This window comes from Salvelinus fontinalis, chromosome 3, assembly GCF_029448725.1.
Source record: "Salvelinus fontinalis isolate EN_2023a chromosome 3, ASM2944872v1, whole genome shotgun sequence".
Classification (NCBI taxonomy): Eukaryota; Metazoa; Chordata; class Actinopteri; order Salmoniformes; family Salmonidae; genus Salvelinus; species Salvelinus fontinalis.
Window position 1 is genome coordinate 59,700,107 of NC_074667.1, and position 25,350 is coordinate 59,725,456.

General features: G+C 45.1%; 2 protein-coding genes across 2 annotated transcripts; one reads left to right on the forward strand and one right to left on the reverse strand.

The window, feature by feature from the left end:
* Window positions 1-226: 226 nt before the first annotated feature.
* LOC129851235 (protein O-GlcNAcase-like) lies at window positions 227-16,048 on the forward strand. Its single transcript, XM_055917644.1, has 17 exons — window positions 227-698; window positions 2,504-2,555; window positions 2,713-2,810; window positions 3,493-3,623; window positions 4,137-4,308; window positions 4,632-4,730; window positions 4,907-5,046; window positions 8,984-9,122; window positions 9,396-9,509; window positions 9,730-10,028; window positions 11,196-11,370; window positions 11,602-11,687; window positions 12,562-12,654; window positions 13,682-13,767; window positions 14,466-14,586; window positions 14,782-14,899; window positions 15,875-16,048. Exons 1-17 carry the CDS (start codon window positions 623-625, stop codon window positions 16,009-16,011), a joined length of 2,136 nt encoding a protein of 711 aa, XP_055773619.1. The 5' UTR covers window positions 227-622; the 3' UTR covers window positions 16,012-16,048.
* Window positions 16,049-17,111: 1,063 nt separating this feature from the next.
* Window positions 17,112-23,591, reverse strand: LOC129851236 (soluble calcium-activated nucleotidase 1-like). Its single transcript, XM_055917645.1, has 5 exons — window positions 23,142-23,591; window positions 21,041-21,167; window positions 18,114-18,254; window positions 17,767-17,970; window positions 17,112-17,494 (listed from the first exon to the last, which is right to left on the reverse strand). The coding sequence occupies exons 1-5, from the start codon at window positions 23,580-23,582 to the stop codon at window positions 17,124-17,126; spliced, it is 1,284 nt and encodes a 427-aa protein (XP_055773620.1). The 5' UTR covers window positions 23,583-23,591; the 3' UTR covers window positions 17,112-17,123.
* Window positions 23,592-25,350: the final 1,759 nt, after the last annotated feature.

A 25,350-nucleotide genomic window follows, 5' to 3' on the forward strand; every position in this document is an offset into this window, starting at 1 on the left:
TACCTTTGGCTTTGAAGCTCACAATGTAGAAAATAATTAACCTGCCAAACTATACATTTCCAAAACGACATTCACTTTGAATAGGATGGTACAAGGTAATCACAGGCAAGACTAGTTTAAGAGGAAATGAATTAAGTTAAAGTAGACTTGTGAACTGATGCCTATTTTTTTTATTTGGCACGTTGATAAGATGGAGGGCGGACCCTTTAAAGGAAATTGTACACTGTCTCTTTAAGCACGCACCAACCAGTAGCTCGACATCGATCGATCCACGATTGCGCATGGTTAACTAAAACAATATTTTCTCGACTTTTAATTATGATTCTTCCTATGATTGGCATTCCACTGTCTAATTCTGTAGCACAACTTATATCGCTTTATTTGGCGAGCTACTGAGTCTGCGCACTAGGGAGCAATAAGGAACTCATTACTATCATGCTAATAAAATCCTATGCAGAGCTACGTGGTTGACACAAACACAGCTAGGCCGTTTTGAGTGATCGAGTGTCATTGACTAACTTTACCTAGCTCGATGTGCTACTAAAGGCTTCATCTAACGCCTGATCAAATCATCTCCGGGACAGGTACACAAATTGAAACTACCTAGAACTTGGAGAAAACCATGCCGAAGCCGAGCGCTTCCAAGGCGGCAGCTGAGACGGGGAAGACCCGCAGGTTCATCAGTGGTGTGGTGGAAGGTGAGAGTTCTACTCGTCATCACGTCAAATGGTCTACTGTAAGATGTCAATCAAATAGCCTGCTGTAGGAAAGGCCTACAAATAGTGTCTGTTTTGATTCAATGTAGTTACATTAAGCCACACATTTCAGTGCATGTGTCAGATTATAATAATATGGTATATTTGTATATACCATATAAACTCAGCAAAAAAAGAAACGTCCTCTCACTGTCAACTGCGTTTATTTTCTAATTTTAGGAGGGCATTTTAGATCTATTAAGACATTGTAATTGTATAAAGACATTCAAATTCTATGAGGAATTTGAATTATCTGAGGACATTCTAGTTCTATGAGGACATTCTAGTTCTATGAGGACATTCTAGTTCTATGAGGACATTCTAGTTCTATGAGGACATTCTAGTTCTATGAGGACATTCTAGTTCTATGAGGACATTCTAGTTCTATGAGGACATTCTAGTTCTATGAGGAAATTGTAGTTCTATGAAGACATTTTAAACGCAGCAAAAAAAGAAACGTCCTCTCAATGTCAACTGCATTAATTTTCAGCAAACTTAACATGTGCAAATATTTGTATGAACATAAGATTCAACAACTGAGACATAAACTGAACAAGTTCCACAGACATGTGACTAACAGAAACAGAATGTGTCCCTGAACAAAGGGGGGGGGGGGGGTCAAAATCAAAAGTAACAGTCGGTATCTGGTGTGGCCACCAGCTGCATTAAGTACTGCAGTGCATCTCCTCCTCATGGACTGCACCAGATTTGCCAGTTCTTGCTGTGGGATGTTACCCCACTCTTCCACCAAGGCACCTGAAAGTTCCCGGACATTTCTGGGGGGAATGGCCCTAGCCCTCACCCTCCGATTCAACAGGTCCCAGACATGCTCAATGGGATTGAGATCTGGGCTCTTTGCTGGCCATGGCAGAACACTGACATTCCTGTCTTGCAGGAAATCATGCACAGAAAGAGCAGTATGGCTAGTGGCATTGTCATGCTGGAGGGTCATGTCAGGATGAGCCTGCAGGAAGGGTACCACATGAGGGAGGAGGATGTCTTCCCTGTAACACACAGAGTTGAGATTGCCTGCAATGACCATGAGCTCAGTCCGATGATGCTGTGACACACTGACCCAGACCATGACGGACCCTCCACCTCCAAATCGATCCCGCTCCACAGTACAGGCCTCGGTGTAACTCTCATTTCTTCGACGTGTTTAAACCCTTTACAATGAAGATCTGTGAAGTGATTTTGATTTTTACGAATTATCTTTGAAAGACAGGGTCCTGAAAAAGGGACGTTTCTTTTTTGGCTGAGTTTATATCAGGGATGGGGAAACTCCAGTCCTGAGGGGTGGAGTGGTTTCATGTTCCCCCTATCTCTAGCAAACACAGCTGATTTAACCTACTTGCATTCTAAACTGAAGGCCACTATTAGTTGATCATTGGTGTCAGGTGTGTTAGCTGGGGCAAAAAGAGTGACCAATCAGGCTCTGGAGGACTGGAGTTACCCATCCATGATATATATACAGTACCAGTCAAAAGTTTGGACACACCTACTCATTACAGGGTTTTTCTTCATTTTTTAATATTTGCTACATTGTAGAATAATAGTGAAGACATCAAAACTATGAAATAGCACATATGGAATCATTTAGTAACCTTTATTAAAGTGTTCAACAAATCAAAATATATTTTATATTCTTCAAAGTAGCCACCCTGTGCCTTGATGACAGCTTTGCGTGCTCTGTGCTCCACGGTATGCATGACAACTGTAACAGTTCATATGACCTTTGCTTCACTCAGGCTTTTACGGGCGACCATGGACTATGGAACAGAGGACTGAGCTTTTCCAGAGGTAGTAAACCATTTCTAAACACACACTCACCCATACTCTTCCTCTCCCTCTTCTTCACAGGGAACTTATTATCCACGTGTTCCTTTCACCTATCCAGTCCTTACAGGAAGTTGTTGCTTTGCCAGAAGTGTCTCATACAGTGTGTTTGTTTGTGTAGGGAGCAGAAGTGGGGTCTGAACACGTACCTCTACGCCCCTAAAGATGACTACAAACACAGAATGTACTGGAGGGACCTGTACTCACCTGAGGAGGCAGGTTAGGAGGACACCGCGTCACTCACACACACACACACACACACACACACACACACACACACAGACACACACAGACACACACACACACACACACACACACACACACACACACACACACACACACAAAGTGTTGCAAACCCCTGACCCCTACATCAGTACCACCTAGTTACACCCCACCCTTAGTTCAGATAAGAGACAGTGATTGTGATGTGTGTTGTTGTTGTTGTGGCGTTGCCTAGGAGATGCAGCTCCGTATTGTGTCTGTTGATATGTTGTCATGTCAAATCATCGTTGATGCCCTCACTTTGACCTGAAGATCCACTCCCCTTTACCTTTGATCTACTTAGATTGAATTGATCTACTTAGCAACTAACGCATTGTTGTAAAAGCCTCTGTCTCGAATGACACCATTTCCCCCAAATAGTAAAAGTAGATGGTGCACGTCTTTAGGGTATAGTTAGTCATTTTGAGACATGGACAAATAAAATGTGTTCTTGTCAATCCATTTACCTGGTTAATTGAAGGTAAAATTGTATTTAAAAAAAAACTGACGTGGCACCCTCTTCCCTAATCTATACAGTATGTACAGGATATATAATGCACGACCTTTGACCTGGTCAAAAGTAGTGCACTATAAAGGGAATAGGGTGCCATTTGGGGTGAATGTTAATCTTCTGTTCCAGAGAAACTGGTTGCTCTGATAACTGCAGCGAAGAAGAACGGAGTGGACTTCATCTACGCCATCTCCCCTGGACTGGACATCACATTCTCCAACCCCAAAGAGGTGGCCACCCTGAAGAGGAAACTGGACCAGGTGATGTTCCAGAACTATGGTAGCCTAGAACTGGACCAAGTGATGTTCTAGAACTATGGTAGCCTAGAACTGGACCAAGTGATGTTCCAGAACCATGGTAACCTAGAACTGGACCAAGTGATGTTCCAGAACCATGGTAACCTAGAACTGGACCAGGTGGGGTTATAGAAGTATGATGATCTAGAACTGGACCAGGTGGGGTTCTAGAAGTATGATGATCTAGAACTGGACCAGGTGGGGTTCTAGAAGTATGGTAGCCTAGACCTGGACCAGGTGGGGTTCTAGAAGTATGGTGGCCTAGAACTGAACCAGGTGGGGTTCTAGAAGTATGGTAGCCTAGAATGGGACCAGGTGGTGTTCTAGAAGTATGGTAGCCTAGAACTGGACCAGATGGGGTTCTAGAAGTATGGTAGCCTAGAACTGGACCAGGTCAGGTGGGGTTCTAGAAGTATGTTTAGAGAGAAAGTGTGGCCTGTGAGAAAAGCTGATTTCTCCTCCCCTCTCCTCTTCCAGGTAAGTGGGTTTGGCTGCAGTTCCTTCTCCCTCCTCTTCGACGACATCGAGACAGAGATGTGTCCGGCGGACAAGCAGGCATTCAGCTCGTTCGCCCACGCCCAGGTAGCTGTCACCAACGAGGTGTTCAAACACCTGGGACAGCCTGACACCTTCCTCTTCTGCCCCACAGGTGAGGTCAGAGGTCAGACCATCACCACAGAATCAGAATGATCTAGAAGGGACAAACGGTCAGTAAGACCCATAGAAATAGGATCAGAAGGATCTAGAATGGACATTCCAATTCCATATCAACATTCCAATGTCAGACAACTGCACAATGAGAATGTCATTGTAATTAAAAGCAGTGTTCCATTACATGTTGGTTGCTGGCAGCCATATTGGACACACCCTGTTTTAAAATTCAATAAAAATTCTTTATTTTCTCACAATTTGCTGCTTTTTGCAAGTGTCGTCAAGGACTAGAATGTCTGTGTGTGTTGTGGTTTGTTTCAGATTACTGTGCAGCATTCTGTACTCCTAACGTCTCCCAGTCGGCCTACCTTCACACTGTGGGAGAGAACCTCCTACCTGGGATTGATGTTCTCTGGACAGGTGAGATCAGACAGGAAGTCACTTTCCATGTTGTTTTCCACCAACTATAGTCTGTTTGCTAAATTTTGCTCCTGGAAGGTTTCCTCGGATGAGTGAGTTTTAAGGACAGTACAATGCACATTGGTAAGACTATCAGGCATCCAATCTAACCCACTCTATGCTATCCTGTCCTGCAGGTCCTAAGGTGGTGTCGCACCACATCACTGTAGAGTCCATTGTAGAGGTGTCCTCTGTCCTGAAGAGGGCGCCGGTTATCTGGGACAACATCCACGCCAATGACTACGACCCCCAGAGAATCTTCATGGGACCATACAAGGTGTCTATTATTAATACTACGACCCCAGAGGATGAGACCATACAAGGTGTCTATTATTAATACTATGACCCCTGAGGATGAGACCATACAAGGTGTCTATTATTAATACTACGACCCCAGAGGATGAGACCATACAAGGTGTCTATTATTAATACTACGACCCCAGAGGATGAGACCATACAAGGCTTCTATTATTAATACTACGACCCCAGAGGATGAGACCATACAAGGTGTCTATTATTAATACTATGACCCCAGAGGATGAGACCATACAAGGCTTCTATTATTAATACTACGACCCCAGAGGATGAGACCATACAAGGCTTCTATTATTAATACTACGACCCCAGAGGATGAGAACATACAAGGTTTATATAATTAATACTATGACCCCAGAGGATGAGACCATACAAGGTGTCTATTATTAATACTATGACCCCAGAGGATGAGACCATACAAGGCTTCTATTATTAATACTACGACCCCAGAGGATGAGACCATACAAGGTGTCTATTATTAATACTATGACCCCAGAGGATGAGACCATACAAGGCTTCTATTATTAATACTACGACCCCAGAGGATGAGACCATACAAGGCTTCTATTATTAATACTACGACCCCAGAGGATGAGAACATACAAGGTTTATATAATTAATACTATGACCCCAGAGGATGAGACCATACAAGGTGTCTATTATTAATACTATGACCCCAGAGGATGAGACCATACAAGGCTTCTATTATTAATACTACGACCCCAGAGGATGAAACCATACAAGGCTTTTATTATTAATACTACGACCCCAGAGGATGAGACCATACAAGGCTTTTATTATTAATACTACGACCCCAGAGGATGAGACCATACAAGGTGTCTATTATTAATACTACGACCCCAGAGGATGAGACCATACAATGTGTCTATTATTAATACTACGACCCCAGAGGATGAGACCATACAAGGTTTATATAAATAATACTACGACCCCAGAGGATGAGACCATACAAGATGTCTATTATTAATACTACGACCCCAGGGGATGAGACCATACAAGGTGTCTATTATTAATACTACGACCCCAGAGGATGAGACCATACAATGTGTCTATTATTAATACTACGACCCCAGAGGATGAGACCATACAATGTGTCTATTATTAATACTACGACCCCAGGGGATGAGACCATACAAGGTTTATATAAATAATACTACGACCCCAGAGGATGAGACCATACAAGGTGTCTATTATTAATACTACGACCCCAGAGGATGAGACCATACAAGGTGTCTATTATTAATACTACGACCCCAGAGGATGAGACCATACAAGGTGTCTATTATTAATACTACGACCCCAGAGGATGAGACCATACAAGGTGTCTATTATTAATACTACGACCCCAGAGGATGAGACCATACAAGGTGTCTATAATTAATACTACGACCCCAGGGGATGAGACCATACAAAGTGTCAATTATTAATACTACGACCCCAGAGGATGAGACCATACAAGGTGTCTATTATTAATACTACGACCCCAGAGGATGAGACCATACAAGGTGTCTATTATTAATACTATGACCCCAGAGGATGAGACCATACAAGGTTTATATAATTAATACTATGACCCCAGAGGATGAGACCATACAAGGTGTCTATTATTAATACTATGACCCCAGAGGATGAGACCATACAAGGTTTATATAATTAATACTATGACCCCAGAGGATGAGACCATACAAGGTGCCTATTATTAATACTATGACCCCAGAGGATGAGACCATACAAGGTTTATATAATTAATACTACGACCCCAGAGGATGAGACCATACAAGGTGTCTATAATTAATACTACGACCCCAGGGGATGAGACCATACAAGGTGTCTATTATTAATACTACGACCCCAGAGGATGAGACCATACAAGGCTTCTATTATTAATACTACGACCCCAGAGGATGAGACCATACAAGGCTTCTATTATTAATACTACGACCCCAGAGGATGAGAACATACAAGGTTTATATAATTAATACTATGACCCCAGAGGATGAGACCATACAAGGTGTCTATTATTAATACTATGACCCCAGAGGATGAGACCATACAAGGCTTCTATTATTAATACTACGACCCCAGAGGATGAAACCATACAAGGCTTTTATTATTAATACTACGACCCCAGAGGATGAGACCATACAAGGCTTTTATTATTAATACTACGACCCCAGAGGATGAGACCATACAAGGTGTCTATTATTAATACTACGACCCCAGAGGATGAGACCATACAATGTGTCTATTATTAATACTACGACCCCAGAGGATGAGACCATACAAGGTTTATATAAATAATACTACGACCCCAGAGGATGAGACCATACAAGATGTCTATTATTAATACTACGACCCCAGGGGATGAGACCATACAAGGTTTATATAAATAATACTACGACCCCAGAGGATGAGACCATACAAGGTGTCTATAATTAATACTATGACCCCAGAGGATGAGACCATACAAGGTGTCTATTATTAATACTACGACCCCAGAGGATGAGACCATACAAGGTTTATATAAATAATACTACGACCCCAGAGGATGAGACCATACAAGGTGTCTATTATTAATACTACGCCCCCAGAGGATGAGACCATACAAGGTGTCTATTATTAATACTACGACCCCAGAGGATGAGACCATACAAGGTGTCTATTATTAATACTACGACCCCAGAGGATGAGACCATACAAGGTGTCTATAATTAATACTACGACCCCAGAGGATGAGACCATACAAGGTGTCTATTATTAATACTACGACCCCAGAGGATGAGACCATACAAGGTGTCTATTATTAATACTACGACCCCAGAGGATGAGACCATACAAGGTGTCTATTATTAATACTACGACCCCAGAGGATGAGACCATACAAGGTGTCTATTATTAATACTACGACCCCAGAGGATGAGACCATACAAGGTGTCTATTATTAATACTACGACCCCAGAGGATGAGACCATACAAGGTGTCTATTATTAATACTACGACCCCAGAGGATGAGACCATACAAGGTGTCTATTATTAATACTACGACCCCAGAGGATGAGACCATACAAGGTTTATATAATTAATACTACGACCCCAGAGGATGAGACCATACAAGGTGTCTATAATTAATACTACGACCCCAGGGGATGAGACCATACAAAGTGTCAATTATTAATACTACGACCCCAGAGGATGAGACCATACAAGGTGTCTATTATTAATACTACGACCCCAGAGGATGAGACCATACAAGGTGTCTATTATTAATACTATGACCCCAGAGGATGAGACCATACAAGGTTTATATAATTAATACTATGACCCCAGAGGATGAGACCATACAAGGTGCCTATTATTAATACTATGACCCCAGAGGATGAGACCATACAAGGTTTATATAATTAATACTATGACCCCAGTGGACGAGACCATACAAGGTGTCTATAATTAATACGCTTTTCTATTCACCTTCTATTGTGGGTTTATGATAATTATTGTCTTTTCAACCACTATTGCCTATATAATGCACTGCTATTGCACTAGAAACAGTGTTCTAGAAGCAGTGTTCTAGAAGCAGTGTTCTAGAAGCAGTGTTCTAGAAGCAGTGTTCTAGAAGCAGTGTTCTAGAAACAGTGTTCTAGAAGCAGTGTTCTAGAAGCAGTGTTCTAGAAGCAGTGTTCTAGAAGCAGTGTTCTATAAGCAGTGTTCTAGAAGCTGTGTTCTATAAACAGTGTTCTATAAGCAGTGTGGTAGACAGGGAGTATGTTAATAGTAGATGTAGAATAAAAAATCCAGCTTGTTTCTCCATTAATCCACCTTGGATAGTTTCCCGGTCAGGCTGAACCCCCCTAATTGGCTACATGTCCCCCTCTCCTTAGGATCGTCCCACAGACCTGATCCCCAAGCTGAGAGGGGTGCTGACCAACCCTAACTGTGAGTACTACCCTAACTTCGTGGCGATCCATACCCTGGCGACGTGGTGCCGGTCTGGAGGAGGACAGAGAGACGTGGAGATGAGTGAGTATCTATGAGGTGTTACTGTTTTACACTCCTTTTAATGTCTTATGTGAGGCAGCTTGATGTACAAATAACCCCTGGACAGGACGCCAGTCTATCTCAGGGCCTTGCCCCCAATCCATCCACTGAGTGCCATGCAGAGAGGCATCGGCACCCATTTTTAGAGTCTTTGGTATGACTCAACCGGGGGGATCGAACCCCTAACCTTCCAATCTTAGGATGAACCACAATGCCAATGAGTTAAACTAACCCTAAACTATGTCATCGCCCCAGCAGGTGATGATGATGATGAGGCAGGCTCAGACCCCCGCTACAGCCCCAGGAGAGCCCTCACCCTGGCCCTGACTGACTGGCTACAGGAGTTCCTCAGCACGGACCAGCCTGGAGGTACAGAGGGAAAGATGACCAACCAAGAGGGCAGCTTCAACATTCAATTCAATACAACTTTATTTATCCCCTCGTGGGCAAACACATGAAAACGACACAAAAACAACACATCATAGTCTCCATGAGGACCGTGATTACAGATCCACTTTTTAATTACATCTATTCATTGTGAAGAGATAAAACAGATGAATTAACTCTCTGGCTGTCGTCTTCACCTCAGGCCCTCGACCTCTGAACCCCACCCACCTGAAGAAAGAGTCCTCTGATGAGGAGCCCATGCAGACTGACGTGGGAGACCCCGTGTACGTGCCAGGCTCTGGGGACAACCCCCTGTTCACAGCAGAACCCCTGACCCTGGACGATCTCCAGCTACTCTCAGAACTGTTCTACCTGCCGTATGAACACGGTTCTACTGCTAGAACCATGCTGACGGAACTGGACTGGCTGAAAGCACACAGAGAAGCAGTGGGAGAGGCAGAGACTGAGATGGTGAGGAGTGTGTGTGTTGGGACTGGGATGGTGAGGAGTGTGTGTGTGTTGGGACTGATATGGTGAGGAGTGTGTGTGTGTTGGGACTGGGATGGTGAGGAGTGTGTGTGTTGGGACTGAGATGGTGAGGAGTGTGTGTGTTGGGACTGAGATGGTGAGGAGTGTGTGTGTTGGGACTGGACTGGGATGGTGAGGAGTGTGTGTGTTGGGACTGAGATGGTGAGGAGTGTGTGTGTTGGGACTGGACTGGGATGGTGAGGAGTGTGTGTGTTGGGACTGAGATGGTGAGGAGTGTGTGTGTTGGGACTGAGATGGTGAGGAGTGTGTGTGTTGGGACTGGGATGGTGAGGAGTGTGTGTGTTGGGACTGGGATGGTGAGGAGTGTGTGTGTTGGGACTGGGATGGTGAGGAGTGTGTGTGTTGGGACTGAGATGGTGAGGAGTGTGTGTGTTGGGACTGGGATGGTGAGGAGTGTGTGTGTGTTGGGACTGGGATGGTGAGGAGTGTGTGTGTTGGGACTGGGATGGTGAGGAGTGTGTGTGTTGGGACTGGACTGAGATGGTGAGGAGTGTGTGTGTTGGGACTGAGATGGTGAGGAGTGTGTGTGTTGGGACTGGGATGGTGAGGAGTGTGTGTGTTGGGACTGAGATGGTGAGGAGTGTGTGTGTTGGGACTGGGATGGTGAGGAGTGTGTGTGTTGGGACTGAGATGGTGAGGAGTGTGTGTGTTGGGACTGGGATGGTGAGGAGTGTGTGTGTTGGGACTGGGATGGTGAGGAGTGTGTGTGTTGGGACTGAGATGGTGAGGATTGTGTGTGTTGGGACTGGGATGGTGAGGAGTGTGTGTGTGTTGGGACTGGGATGGTGAGGAGTGTGTGTGTTGGGACTGAGATGGTGAGGAGTGTGTGTGTTGGGACTGGGATGGTGAGGAGTGTGTGTGTGTTGGGACTGGGATGGTGAGGAGTGTGTGTGTTGGGACTGGACTGGCTGAAGGGACTGAGGCAGTGTGGGATATAGAGACAAGGACTGAGTGGGACACACTCAATCAATGTAATAATTTAAGTATCTTTATTGATGTGGAAATTGTAAGAACTTACATTGACAACTTTCTCTAACACACACACCCTCTCTCTCTTTCTCACTAACTCTGTCTCTCTGTCTCCATGTATCTCTCGGTCCCCCCTCTCCCTCTCTACAGACAGCAGAGTGGCGTTCCAGGGCGAAGTGTTTTGACGTGATGTGTGTTGCTGTGTTTACCATGTTTAACCGTCTGTCCAACGCCCCCAACCGGAGCATCCTCTACGACCTCTACAACTACATCTGTGACATCAAGAGTGGTGTCACCCTGGCCCGCGCCTACGTCAAACAATTGGGTACAACGGGGGGGGGGGAATAGTGTGTGTGTGTGTGAGACACATGAAGCGGCGCCGCCAAATAATTAAGTACAACGGGCGTGGCTGCGGGGAGGGGAGAGAGACCCATATAGTATGTTGTTGTGTAGGTCACTGCGTTATTGTATGTTGTGGTACAAGGAGCTGTATGCAGTAGGCAATAAGCATACAGGTTGATGTATCATTTAAGTGTAATATTGTTTGTGTCCACAGGGGGGCAGAGTAGGTCCTCAGGCCAGGTGATGACTGACGACCCAGAGCCCTGGGGGTTTAGAGGGGGTCTCTCCGGGGAGTTCCAGGTACGGCGCTTACCCCCATCATCCGCCCCCTTTAACCCCCATATCCCACCCCTTTAACCCCCATATCCCACCCCTTTAACCCCCATATCCCACCCCTTTAACCCCCATATCCCACCCCTTTAACCCCCATATCCCACCCCTTTAACCCCCATCATCCGCCCCTTTAACCCCCATCATCCACCCCTTTAACCCCCATATCCCACCCCTTTAACCCCCATATCCCACCCCTTTAACCCCCATATCCCACCCCTTTAACCCCCATCATCCACCCCTTTAACCCCCATATCCCACCCCTTTAACCCCCATCATCCACCCCTTTAACCCCCATATCCCACCCCTTTAACCCCCATTATCCACCCCTTTAAATCCCATATCCCACCCTTTTAACCCCCATCATCCACCCCTTTAAATCCCATATCCCACCCCTTTAACCCCCAAATCCCACCCCATTTTAACCCCCATCTCCCCTTTGATGAGATGACTGGAATTATTTTGTATGCCTCTTACATCTCAATCGGTCGACAGCGTCATTGCATCAACATTGGTAATAAATTCTGCAGTCAAACTTTTATGTAATTGTCATCCAAAATTGTAACTGGATGTCTGCAACAAAAGTTCAACATTCACCTTTTGCTACTATTTTGTCTACGAGTACAATGTGATGCACCACACAGAACACACTACAGCTGTATGTACTTCTGCTGTCACATTCACATCACAGATCAACACTCAATGACAAGCCACACACACACACAGGGGATCACAGACAACCACCTAGACAGAGCCATTGATCTCTCAGGCATAACAAAGAGATCATTGACTTGGTACTGACTGGTTGATGACGATAGTATTGCTGCTGTTTATTGTTGTTTAGAGAATGCTGCCTTGCCATGGTAACAGAGATCTGTTCCGCCACCCTCCTATGACATCAGTGTATTCTATACGACCCTTCTGCCCAGAAGACAAGGTTAGTTATTTCAATATATCTAGAACTGACTATAACATATCTGTTAAAATATACGAGACGTGTGGACCGACTGGGAATGGAAACCAGGTTTTCTGAGTGTTTTGCCATAAGACTGTGTTAGCCCACTGAGCGAAAGCCTGTAGTATAGAGCACCACAGTGGACACGTCAGAATTCCCATAAAACCTAGCAGTCAAAAAGGGAAATGGTTCCAAACGTTTTTCCTCCATTCATTTTTCCCATAGGGGATTTTAGAAACACTTAAAATAAGGGCTGTGTTTCGTGTAGGTTTACCCTGGAGTGATGTTTTGATAACTATGTAAATCTCTCTCGGACAAGGTGACTTTTTTAAATCAATATATTCGGCTCTATTTACTCTGATTCAAAAATGCTAATTAGCATCAAAGTAGACATCATGCAAAACTACAAATCCCAAGAAGCTCCTGCACATCATCTCTAGCTGACACCTTTGCTAACAGGTATTGTGTCAATTTAAAACTTGCACAAGACAGTTCACAGAATTGTCCATATAAAGAACTTTAGTCAATTTATTCATTACAACATCGATTCAGCAGTCTCGTCTATGTCATGGCATTTGTAGTTCTGTATGATAGCCACATTAGCATTACATTTTTGGGAGGTAAATACAGGCGAATATATTGATAAGTCACCTTGTCTGATGGGGGGGATTTACATGGTTATCAGAACATCACGCCAAGGTAAACCTACACAAAACACAGCCCTTATTTTAAGTGTTTCTAAAATCCCTTATGGGAAAAATGAATGATGCTAGGTTTTATGGGTATTCTGACTCATACTGTGGTACTCTGTTTGAATAATTATGCTAATATAACTTGCACGTTTAATTCTCATTGAGAAGCTAACGTGTGTAGTTATAAGCTAACCCGGGCATTAGCTAGCCTGGGCGTTAGGTTTGGTTCACCAAACCACCTCTGTAATACGTGAGGCATGTATCGGCTAGCTGACATCTTTATTGATTTTGTCTTTATAACATCTCTGTTGTTTCAGACTGAGATACAGAAGATCCACATGGAGATGCAGAGAGGAGAGGCCAAGGCTCCTGCAGCAGCACTACCTGCTCTGATCAGTGATGGGTGAGGGAGTGTGTACAGCATGATTCCCCAATGATCCACTCTGGACAGTCTCTGATCAGTGATGGGTGAGGGAGGGAGTGTGTACAGCATGACTCCCCAATGATCTACTCTGATCAGTGATGGGTGAGGGAGGGAGTGTGTACAGCATGACTCCCCAATGATCTACTCTGGACAGTCTCTGATCAGTGATGGGTGAGGGAGGGAGTGTGTACAGCATGACTCCCCAATGATCTACTCTGGACAGTCTCTGATCAGTGATGGGTGAGGGAGGGAGTGTGTACAGCATGACTCCCCAATGATCCACTCTGGACAGTCTCTGATCAGTGATGGGTGAGGGAGGGAGTGTGTACAGCATGACTCCCCAATGATCTACTCTGGACAGTCTCTGATCAGTGATGGGTGAGGGAGGGAGTGTGTACAGCATGACTCCCCAATGATCCACTCTGGACAGTCTCTGATCAGTGATGGGTGAGGGAGGGAGTGTGTACAGCATGACTCCCCAATGATCCACTCTGGACAGTCTCTGATCAGTGATGGGTGAGGGAGTGTGTGTGTACAGCATGACTCCCCAATGATCCACTCTGGACAGTCTCTGATCAGCCAGTAGTTGTTCTTCAATATGTGACTGCGCGCTTGTCCTGACCTTCAGTCTAGACAGCCAGTATGTAATGTCCCAGTGTACCTCTCCCCCTCCCCAGGCTAGCAGGAGGGCAGCTGTGCCCCTCCCCAAGCTGTGGTCTGGTTCTGGAGGATGAGAGGGGGGTGTGTGGTTATGCCCTGGGCCTTACTGACGCCACAGCAGCTGCACTGAACAACCAGGTAACCGCTAGGTTCCAACGGCACAATCACACACTGGAATATGACTTGGTCTTGTTTCAATCATTGACCCCAACATGATTCTATATGGTTGTAGTTCAGTTCTGTCTCTGTATTACTTCAGATGTTTTGTATGGAGTTCCTTGACTCTGAAAATACGATTTGATCTTTTCTCCCTCTCCCCCGTCCTTCTTGTAGAGAGCGTTGCCAGGGGACTTCCCTTCCATGATAACCATGCAGCTCCACCCCCGGGTTACAGACCCCGCCCCCGCCAGACGTATGATTGGCAGCCTGCTCTCGTTGATGAAGACCAGTGGTGAGTTGTTAACTTGTATATTCAAGTGCCACTACTGTGATTAGGGGGCTGACTCCCTTGTAGTTGTGCACCTGCACAGTGGGTTTCTGGTCACTGTTTGACTGAGCAGGTCTCTCCAACCCTGTTCCTGGAGAGATACTCTCCTGGAGGTTTTCACTCCAACCCTGTTCCTGGAGAGATACTCTCCTGGAGGTTTTCACTCCAACCCTGTTCCTGGAGAGATACTCTCCTGGAGGTTTTCTCTCCAACCCTGTTCCTGGAGAGATACTCTCCTGGAGGTTTTCACTCCAACCCTGTTCCTGGAGAGATACTCTCCTGGAGGTTTTCACTCCAACCCTGTTCCTGGAGAGATACTCTCCTGGAGGTTTTCACTCCAACCCTGTTCCTGGAGAGATACTCTCCTGGAGGTTTTCAATCCAACCCCAGTTGTAACTAAGCTGATCAACCAGCTAATTATTAGAATCAGGTGCACTAGATTAGGGTTGGAGTGAACCTACAGGACGGTAGCTCTCCAGGAACAGGGTTGGAGTGAACCTACAGAACGGTAGCTCTCCTGGAACAGGGTTAGAGTGAACCTACAGAACGGTAGCTCTCCTGGAACAGGGTTGGAGAACCCTGGCTTAGTGTGATGGCTGCTATGCAACGTGATGATGTCAGAGTTCAACAATACCCTTGACCTATTAGTAATCAGACCGGGGTTCAAGCACATTCAGCTTTAGAGGTGGGGATTTGACTATTGGCACAATACAAAGTAGGATTCAGTTACTGATCCAGAAATGAATCAGATGTGTCTATGCCAGATGGTGCTTCTCTCCCTGATGGCATAGGGCTGGATTATCAGAACTAACACATGTACAGCCCCTCATTCAGAATGAGGTGCATCGTTCAGTTTGTCTTGTTCCTTATTCTTTTCCCCTCGTTATCATTTGACTGTAGTTAACATCTGAATCTACCCCGCCCCTCTCTCTCCTACAGGTTCCAGAGGTGTGTTCTGTGAGCTGAGGCAGGGTGACAGGAGGATGTTTGACTTCTACTCTAAACTGGGCTCCTTCACAACGCTCAAAATGGCAGGGCTGCCTCAGGACGTCATCGCCATGGGAACCAGCTTGTAAACAAAGATGGCTGCCGCAAAGAGTCGTCGCCATGGGAACCACCTTGTACTACTACATCGTCAGGTTTTCAAAATGGCCTTTTGGATAACAGGGACGAGAACGTTTGATTGAAAAACATTGTTTCATGGCCATGTGTCAATCACTATAGGATGATGTGTGAAATGTATCTGATCCACATTGAGTATTTGTGGAACGTATCTTTGTAAATTCCAATCAGTTAATGGTATGTTTTAAATTATGACTTCCCTGAACAATCCCATATTAATGGAATGATAACTTGAAGTGATTGATTGCATTTAAATCAACCAGGATCTAACTAATGTACTGTATCTGTTTTATGTTGTGATCAATAAAGATTTGACCAATTTGAATCTGTATGACATGTTTTCTGTGGTAAGCTGTTCATTATTCAACCAACTCTGATCAAGAACCAGAATGACATGTGAACATTTTAATCTGAGGTGTTCTGTTTTAAGAGAAAACAAGTTATTAAGATAACAGCTGGTGTAAGAAGATCATGCATCTTATTCAGTAGTCTGGTCAACATATGTTGACAACCCAACGTCATCTAAGTTTTGCATTTGTGAGTCAGTGTTAGTTTAAACAAGGGTCCTCTTCAGAAGGCACAAACATTCTAACAGAACACCCCCAAAATTACTGGCCTTATTGGACAACTTCAGGTAATTAATGCTCAGTTTTAAAACGTTTCTTTCCGATTTGTGCCTACTGAACACAACCCTGTCAATTTTAGTATTTTTGTTCCTGTGAGCGTCAGTTTTTACGTCCGTTGTTCAACCATAGGTCTCCTTAGGCTGCGTTTAGATATGCAGCCAATTATTTTGACCAGTCAGATCTGATGTGATTGGTAAAAACCTCAGAATTGGGCTGCCTGTTTAAACCCAGACTCTTTTGGGGGCAGGAAGTTGCCCATGTGAAGAATCTTACAACACTAGTCATTTTTCTGGACAACCTTGGTGATGACTGGGACCTTCCTGGAACAGAGTCCTCCTACCTCATCACACTACTTCACAGGTAGGTGATGTTTGTAAGTTCTAACAACCAACCCTGTCCTGTTGTATTCTCCCTCTCTCCAATCTCCCCATCCCTCCATTTTAAATAAACTCCAGTCCTTCATACTTCAGGTCTCCTATCTTCGTCTCTGGCAGTAACATCCTCCCGTCTAACGTAAACGCCAGGATATACGTCGCTATCTTCCCCGCGTCCTCCTCCGACTTCAACGCGAGTACGATCTGATCGTCGGTGTCCGGTACGAACTTGAAGGAGGAGAAACCGTGCGTTGGGTGGAGCGGTCCAGCGTGCCCCACGGTGATGTCGCGGAAGTCCGAGGGGCAGGAGAGGAGGAGGTTGGTGGCGCGGCGCTCGTCGGCCATCTCATCGTAGCGTTCGGAGCTGGCGCGGCGGGGGAGGAAGAACCAGCGCTGGAGGCGGTCGGACCACGCCGCAGACTCATGGATCAGGTAACCTGGACGGGAGAAAGAGAGAAAGGGGAGATATATGAGAGAGAAAGTGTGAGATTAATCCAGTTGACAGAGATGGTGAGATGATTGAGGGAGTGTTTTTCCACACAACTGACTTGGTGCATCAGGTCGCCTCGGAGAAAGACAATAGAAAGTGACATCTTCAGAGGAACAGAGAGAGTTAGCGTGACAGAAAGATTAAAGGGTGTGTCATACATTCTCCCAGGAACCAAGAGGATTAAAGACAGGTGTATTAGACTCCGCCCCCCTCCCTCACCTGGCGGTTGAATCCCGGCTGCGCTGCGCAGGGCGTTGTAACGCGGTACCCAGTTCTCGTGTTCCACGTCGCCGCGGTAACCCACCACCTTGATCCATTGGGGGTTGTCGTTGATGAACTCTCCGGTAGTGGTCGTCCACTCTTTACCCAGACCCCCCACGTAGAGGCACTCATCCTTCACCGCCAGCCACTCCGCCTTGAACCCTACACAGAGGTCAAGGGTTAGAGGTTATTACAGTATGGTCCTGGTGATCCACTCTTTACCCAGAACCCCCCCACGTACAGACACTCATCCTTCAGGGCCAGCCACTCTGTTTTGAGCCCCCCACACACACACACACACTGACCTTTTGAGACAGACCCGTCTCCATCAGTCAGTATCACCCAGGGTACCGCCTGGTTCCCCTCTATCCTGTAGACAACTCCTGTACGGTCGTCCACACTGTATAGGTGACCGTTGAACGCAACTAGCTCCGACAGCTCCATACCTGGGGGTACAATGATCAGTCAGTCAATACAATGATCACTCGGTCAATACGATGATCAGTCGGTCAGTACGATGATCAGCCGGTCAGTACGATGATCAGTCGGTCAGTACGATGATCAGTCGGTCAATACGATGATCAGTCGGTCAGTATGATGATCAGTCGGTCAGTATGATGATCAGTCGGTCAGTATGATGATCAGCCGGTCAGTATGATGCACCCAGCGCAGTCTTCATTAATATTAAGTACAGAAAGTATTCACACTCCTTAACTTTTTCCATATGTTGTTGTGTTACAGCCTGAATTTAAAATGTATTAAATTGAGATCGTTTTGTCACTGGCCTACACACAATACCTCATAATGTCAAAGTGGAAGAATGTTTTTAGACATTTTTACTAATTAATAAAAAGCTGAAATGTCTTGAGTCAATAAGTATTCAACCCCTTTGTTATGGCAAGCCTTAAGTTCAGAGATACAAATGTGCTTAACAAGTCACATAAGTTGCATGAACTCACTCTGTGTGCAATAATAGTCTTTAACATGATTTTTGAATGACTACCTCACCTTTTTTTAATTTATTGAACCTTTATTTAACTAGGCAAGTCAGTTAAGAACAAATTCTTATATACAATGACGGCCTAGTAACAGTGTTCAGGGGCAGAACGACAGATTTTTGCCTTGTCAGCTGGGGGATTCGATCTAGCAACTGGCCCAACGCTCTAACCACTAGGCTACCTGCCGCCCCTCTGTACACATACAATTATCTGTAAGGTCCCTCAGTCGAGCAGTGGATTTAAAACAGAGATTCGACCACAAAGACCTGGGAGGTTTTCCAATGCCTTACAAAGAAGGGCACCTATTGGTAGATGGGAACACATAAAAAGCAGACATTGAATATCCCTTTGAGCATGGTGAAGTTATTAGTTACATTTTGGATGGTGTATCAATACACCCAGTCACTACAAAGATACAGGTGTCCTTCCTAACTCAGGAGAGGAAGGAAACCGCTCACGGATTTCACAATGAGGCCAACGGTGACTTTAAAACAGTTAAAGAGTTGAATGGCTGTGATAGGAGAAAACTGAGGATGGATCAACAACATTGTTGAACAACATCCACATTACTAACCTAATTGACTGAGTGGAAAGAAGGAAGGCTGTACAGAATAAAAAATATTCCAAAACATGCATCCTGTTTGCAACAACGCACTAAACAAGTAATACTGCTAAAAATGTGGCAAAGCAATTAACTTTTTGTCCTGAATACAAAGTGTTATGTTTGGGGCAAATCCAATACAACACATTACTGAGTACCACTCTCCATATTTTTAAGCATAGTGGTGTCTGCATCATGTTATGGGCATGCGTGTAATTGTTTAGGACAGAGTTCTTTTTCAGGATAAACCAGAAACGGAATAGAGCTAAGCACAGGCAACATCCTAGAGGACAACCTGGTTCAGTCTGCTTTCCAACAGACACTGGCAGATTAATTCACCTTTCAGCAGGACAATAACCTAAAACACAAGGCCAAATCTACACTGGAGTTGCTTACCAAGAAGACAGTTAATGTTCCTGAGTGGCCGAGTTACAGTTTTGAATTAAATCTACTTAAAAATCGATGGCAAGACTTGGTTGTCTAGCAATGCTCAACAACCAATTTGACAGAGCTTGAATATTTTTTTAATTAAGAAGGCAAAGACTGTGCACAGCTCTTAGAAACTTTCCCAGAAACACTCACAGCTGTAATCGCTGCAAAAGATTATTCTAACATGTCTTGACTCAAGGGTGTGAATACTTATGTAAATAAGATATTTCTGGATTTCATTTTCAATAAATGTTTTCACTTTGTCATTACGGGGTATTGTGTGTAGATGGGTGAGAGGAAAAACATATATTAAAGCTATGTTGAATTCAGGCTGTAACACAATAAAATGTGGAATAAGTCACAGAGTCACAGAGATTTATACTTCTCATATGACAGAAGAAAGGAGAACACATTCCAACTACTGTTATGTGATACTAGCCTGGCTGCCAGTCCGTCTCTGCCCTCTAGCCACTCCTTACATAAGGAGTTGGCAAGAGAGCAGAATCAGAGTGGTCTGGCAGCCAGGCAGAGAACACAACACAGTGGTTTAAACCAGTGGCTTTCAAAGCTCTCCTCGTGGAACCTCGGACGTTTCACAATTCCATTGTAGAACTAGCTCACCTGATTCACCTAGTTGACGGTTTGATGATTAGTTGACAAGTTGAATCAGGTGTGCTAGCTCTGGAATAGATCAAACACATGGAACGACTTGGGGGTCCCTGAGGAGAGGTTTGAGAACCCCTGGTTTAAACCATTCTCCTCTTCTGCTTAGTCTTTGGGGTCTAGGCCGGGTTACTGTAAAGACGCACTATGCAGAAATCGCTCAGCCATTTCCTGGTTGCTACAATTCTAATAGTTGTGACAAAACGCAGGTGTAGTGTAGAGAACCTAAAACTTAAGAACAGGAAGCACAGAAATAGCGCACATAGGACAGACCTACCACTTCTTAGACTTGCTTTCAATGAGAACTACAGATCTATAACACGCATTTCTATGTGAATTTGGTTGGGTCGCCCCAGCTTTAAAAGCAGTTTGTGACAAATGCTGATATATAAAAAAAAATCTTTGAAGCCATTTGAATAAATGGTACAACACGGTTCGAGTCCCAAATGGCACCCTATTCGCTGTATACTGCACTACCGAGTGGTGCACTAAATAGGGAAGAGAGTGCCATTATAGATGGAACCACAGTAATTAAAACCACCTCGTCCCTTCTCAGCCAGGTGGCTCTCCAGGGTCAGGCTGTCTGCGTCCCACTCCACCTCCACTCTGTCCCCACTCTCAGACACCACCAGGTGGCCCCTCCGCATGACGCTAAACCACGTCTGACCCTACAGGACATAGGAGTAGAATAAACAATTTCTCTTAAGATAAAATAACATAAGATAAATTAAGAAATACTGACGTAGCTAAACATGTCTGCTCTTTAAAATAAAATAAGCTTGTTGAATTAACATCAAATCCAATCACATTTTCTTTTGAGTACATTTAAAATCACCACACGCTTCAGAGTAAAACAGTTAAAAGAAATAAAGCAAACTGATGAATAAAGAACATAAACACACGGGCCTCCCGAGTGGAGCTGTGGTCTAAGGCTCTGCATCACACTGCTAGCTGTGGTCTAAGGCTCTGCATCACACTGTTAGGTGTGGTCTAAGGCTCTGCATCACACTGCTAGCTGTGGTCTAAGGCTCTGCATCACACTGCTAGCTGTGGTCTAAGGCTCTGCATCACACTGCTAGCTGTGGTCTAAGGCTCTGCATCGCACTGCTAGCTGTGGTCTAAGGCTCTGCATCACACTGCTAGCTGTGGTCTAAGGCTCTGCATCACACTGCTAGCTGTGGTCTAAGGCTCTGCATCACACTGCTAGCTGTGGTCTAAGGCTCTGCATCACACTGCTAGCTGTGGTCTAAGGCTCTGCATCGCACTGCTAGCTGTGGTCTAAGGCTCTGCATCGCACTGCTAGCTGTGGTCTAAGGCTCTGCATCACATCGCTAGCTGTGGTCTAAGGCTCTGCATCGCACTGCTAGCTGTGGTCTAAGGCTCTGCATCACACTGCTAGCTGTGGTCTAAGGCTCTGCATCACACTGCTAGCTGTGGTCTAAGGCTCTGCATCACACTGTTAGCTGTGGTCTAAGGCTCTGCATCACACTGCTAGCTGTGGTCTAAGGCTCTGCATCACACTGCTAGCTGTGGTCTAAGGCTCTGCATCGCACTGCTAGCTGTGGTCTAAGGCTCTGCATCACACCGCTAGCTGTGGTCTAAGGCTCTGCATCGCACTGCTAGCTGTGGTCTAAGGCTCTGCATCGCACTGCTAGCTGTGGTCTAAGGCTCTGCATCACACTGCTAGCTGTGGTCTAAGGCTCTGCATCGCACTGCTAGCTGTGGTCTAAGGCTCTGCATCACACTGTTAGCTGTGGTCTAAGGCTCTGCATCGCACTGCTAGCTGTGGTCTAAGGCTCTGCATCACACTGCTAGCTGTGGTCTAAGGCTCTGCATCGCACTGCTAGCTGTGGTCTAAGGCTCTGCATCACATCGCTAGCTGTGGTCTAAGGCTCTGCATCACACTGCTAGCTGTGGTCTAAGGCTCTGCATCACACTGCTAGCTGTGGTCTAAGGCTCTGCATCACACTGCTAGCTGTGGTCTAAGGCTCTGCATCACATCGCTAGCTGTGGTCTAAGGCTCTGCATCGCACTGCTAGCTGTGGTCTAAGGCTCTGCATCACACTGCTAGCTGTGGTCTAAGGCTCTGCATCACACCGCTGGCTGTGGTCTAAGGCTCTGCATCGCACTGCTAGCTGTGCCAATAGAGATCCTGGGTTCGAGTCCAGGCTCAGTCGCAGCCGGCCCATGGGGCGGTGCACAATTGGCCCAGCGTCGTCCGGGTTAGGGGACGGTTTGGCCGGCAGGGATGTCCTTGTCCCATCGCACACTAGCGAATCCTGTGGCGGCCGGGCACAGTACACACTGACACTGTCGCCAGGTGTAAGGTGTTTCCTCCGACACATTGGTGCTTCCGGGTTAAGCGGGCATTGTGTCAAGAATCAGTGCGGCTTGGCTGGGTCGTGTTTCGGAGGGCACACGGCTCTCGGCCTTCGCCTCTCCCGAGTCCGTACGGGAGTTGCAGCGATGAGACAAGACTGTAACTACCAATTGGATACCACGAAATTGGGGAGATTTATAATAAAAAATAAAAAAAATGTTTTATATAAAATGCAATAAATGAAAAAGAAAAGAAAAAAGAACATAAACAGTCTAATTACGGATAAAGCAGAAATGTGGGTTTTTAAGCATGATTTAAATACCTTGGTGCTCCTTGAAGCCATGTCCAAGTCGGCGATCACCCCAATACGGTACCGGATGCTCCCAGACGCAATCCTCTCCGGCGGGCTGAGAGGATATGTGTTGTTGTAGTGTTTATTCTTCCAGTTGACGCCGCCGTTGGATCCCACTGCAGCCACCGGTTGACGGTTACCATTATTGTTTACTTCCTTGTCATTGTTCGTCCACCAGCTTTGCGCCCCGTTACCGTGGTGATGGAAGCGGTCAGAGGAGACGCCGCCGAAGAAGTCATTGCCGCCAGTTCCGACCCCCGTCGTCTGGTGCAGGTAGAGCAGCAGGGTGAGGGCGAGGAGCGTTGCCACGGTGATGGCCCTCCATTTTAGGCGGAAGCGGGGGTCGGCGGCAGCGCAGGCCATGAAGGCCAGGGCGGGAAGGCCTCGAACGGAGATCCGCAGGGAATTCATGGAACTGGAATCATCAGGACCACCACGTTCCGGCTCCGAATTATACCCTGAGATAATGGACATGGGGGAGGGAAAGAAGGGACGGGTGAGTGAGTGAGAGATGGACAGAGAAAGAAGCCAGAGATGCAGGGGGTAAAAGGAGAAAGAGAATTGGAAAAAGAAAAGGAGTGGAAAAGAGCAAATGTTCATTCATTATATTCTCCACTGTTTATTATTATACTGCAGCCTGGTGCTGAACACTATATTGTCCACTGTTTATTATTATACTGCAGCCTGGTGCTGAGCACTATATTGTTTATTATTATACTGCAGCCTGGTGCTGAACATTATATTGTTTATTATTATACTGCAGCCTGGTGCTGAACACTATATTGTCCACTGTTTATTATTATACTGCAGCCTGGTGCTGAACACTATATTGTTTATTATTATACTGCAGCCTGGTGCTGAACACTATATTGTTTATTGTTATACTGCAGCCTGGTGCTGAACATTATATTGTTTATTGTTATACTGCAGCCTGGTGCTGAACACTATATTGTCCACTGTTTATTGTTATACTGCAGCCTGGTGCTGAACATTATATTGTCCACTGTTTATTGTTATACTGCAGCCTGGTGCTGAACACTATATTGTCCACTGTTTATTGTTATACTGCAGCCTGGTGCTGAACATTATATTGTCCACTGTTTATTGTTATACTGCAGCCTGGTGCTGAACACTATATTGTTCACTGTTTATTATTATACTGCAGCCTGGTGCTGAACACTATATTGTCCACTGTTTATTGTTATACTGCAGCCTGGTGCTGAACACTATATTGTTTATTATTATACTGCAGCCTGGTGCTGAGCACTATATTGTTTATTATTATACTGCAGCCTGGTGCTGAACATTATATTGTTTATTATTATACTGCAGCCTGGTGCTGAACACTATATTGTCCACTGTTTATTGTTATACTGCAGCCTGGTGCTGAACATTATATTGTCCACTGTTTATTGTTATACTGCAGCCTGGTGCTGAACACTATATTGTCCACTGTTTATTATTATACTGCAGCCTGGTGCTGAACACTATATTGTCCACTGTTTATTATTATACTGCAGCCTGGTGCTGAACACTATATTGTTTATTATTATACTGCAGCCTGGTGCTGAACATTATATTGTTTATTATTATACTGCAGCCTGGTGCTGAACACTATATTGTCCACTGTTTATTATTATACTGCAGCCTGGTGCTGAACACTATATTGTCCACTGTTTATTGATATACTGCAGCCTGGTGCTGAACATTATATTGTCCACTGTTTATTATTATACTGCAGCCTGGTGCTGAACACTATATTGTTTATTATTATACTGCAGCCTGGTGCTGAACATTATATTGTTTATTATTATACTGCAGCCTGGTGCTGAACACTATATTGTCCACTGTTTATTGTTATACTGCAGCCTGGTGCTGAACATTATATTGTTTATTGTTATACTGCAGCCTGGTGCTGAACACTATATTGTCCACTGTTTATTGTTATACTGCAGCCTGGTGCTGAACACTATATTGTCCACTGTTTATTGTTATACTGCAGCCTGGTGCTGAACATTATATTGTTTATTGTTATACTGCAGCCTGGTGCTGAACACTATATTGTCCACTGTTTATTGTTATACTGCAGCCTGGTGCTGAACACTATATTGTCCACTGTTTATTGTTATACTGCAGCCTGGTGCTGAACATTATATTGTTTATTGTTATACTGCAGCCT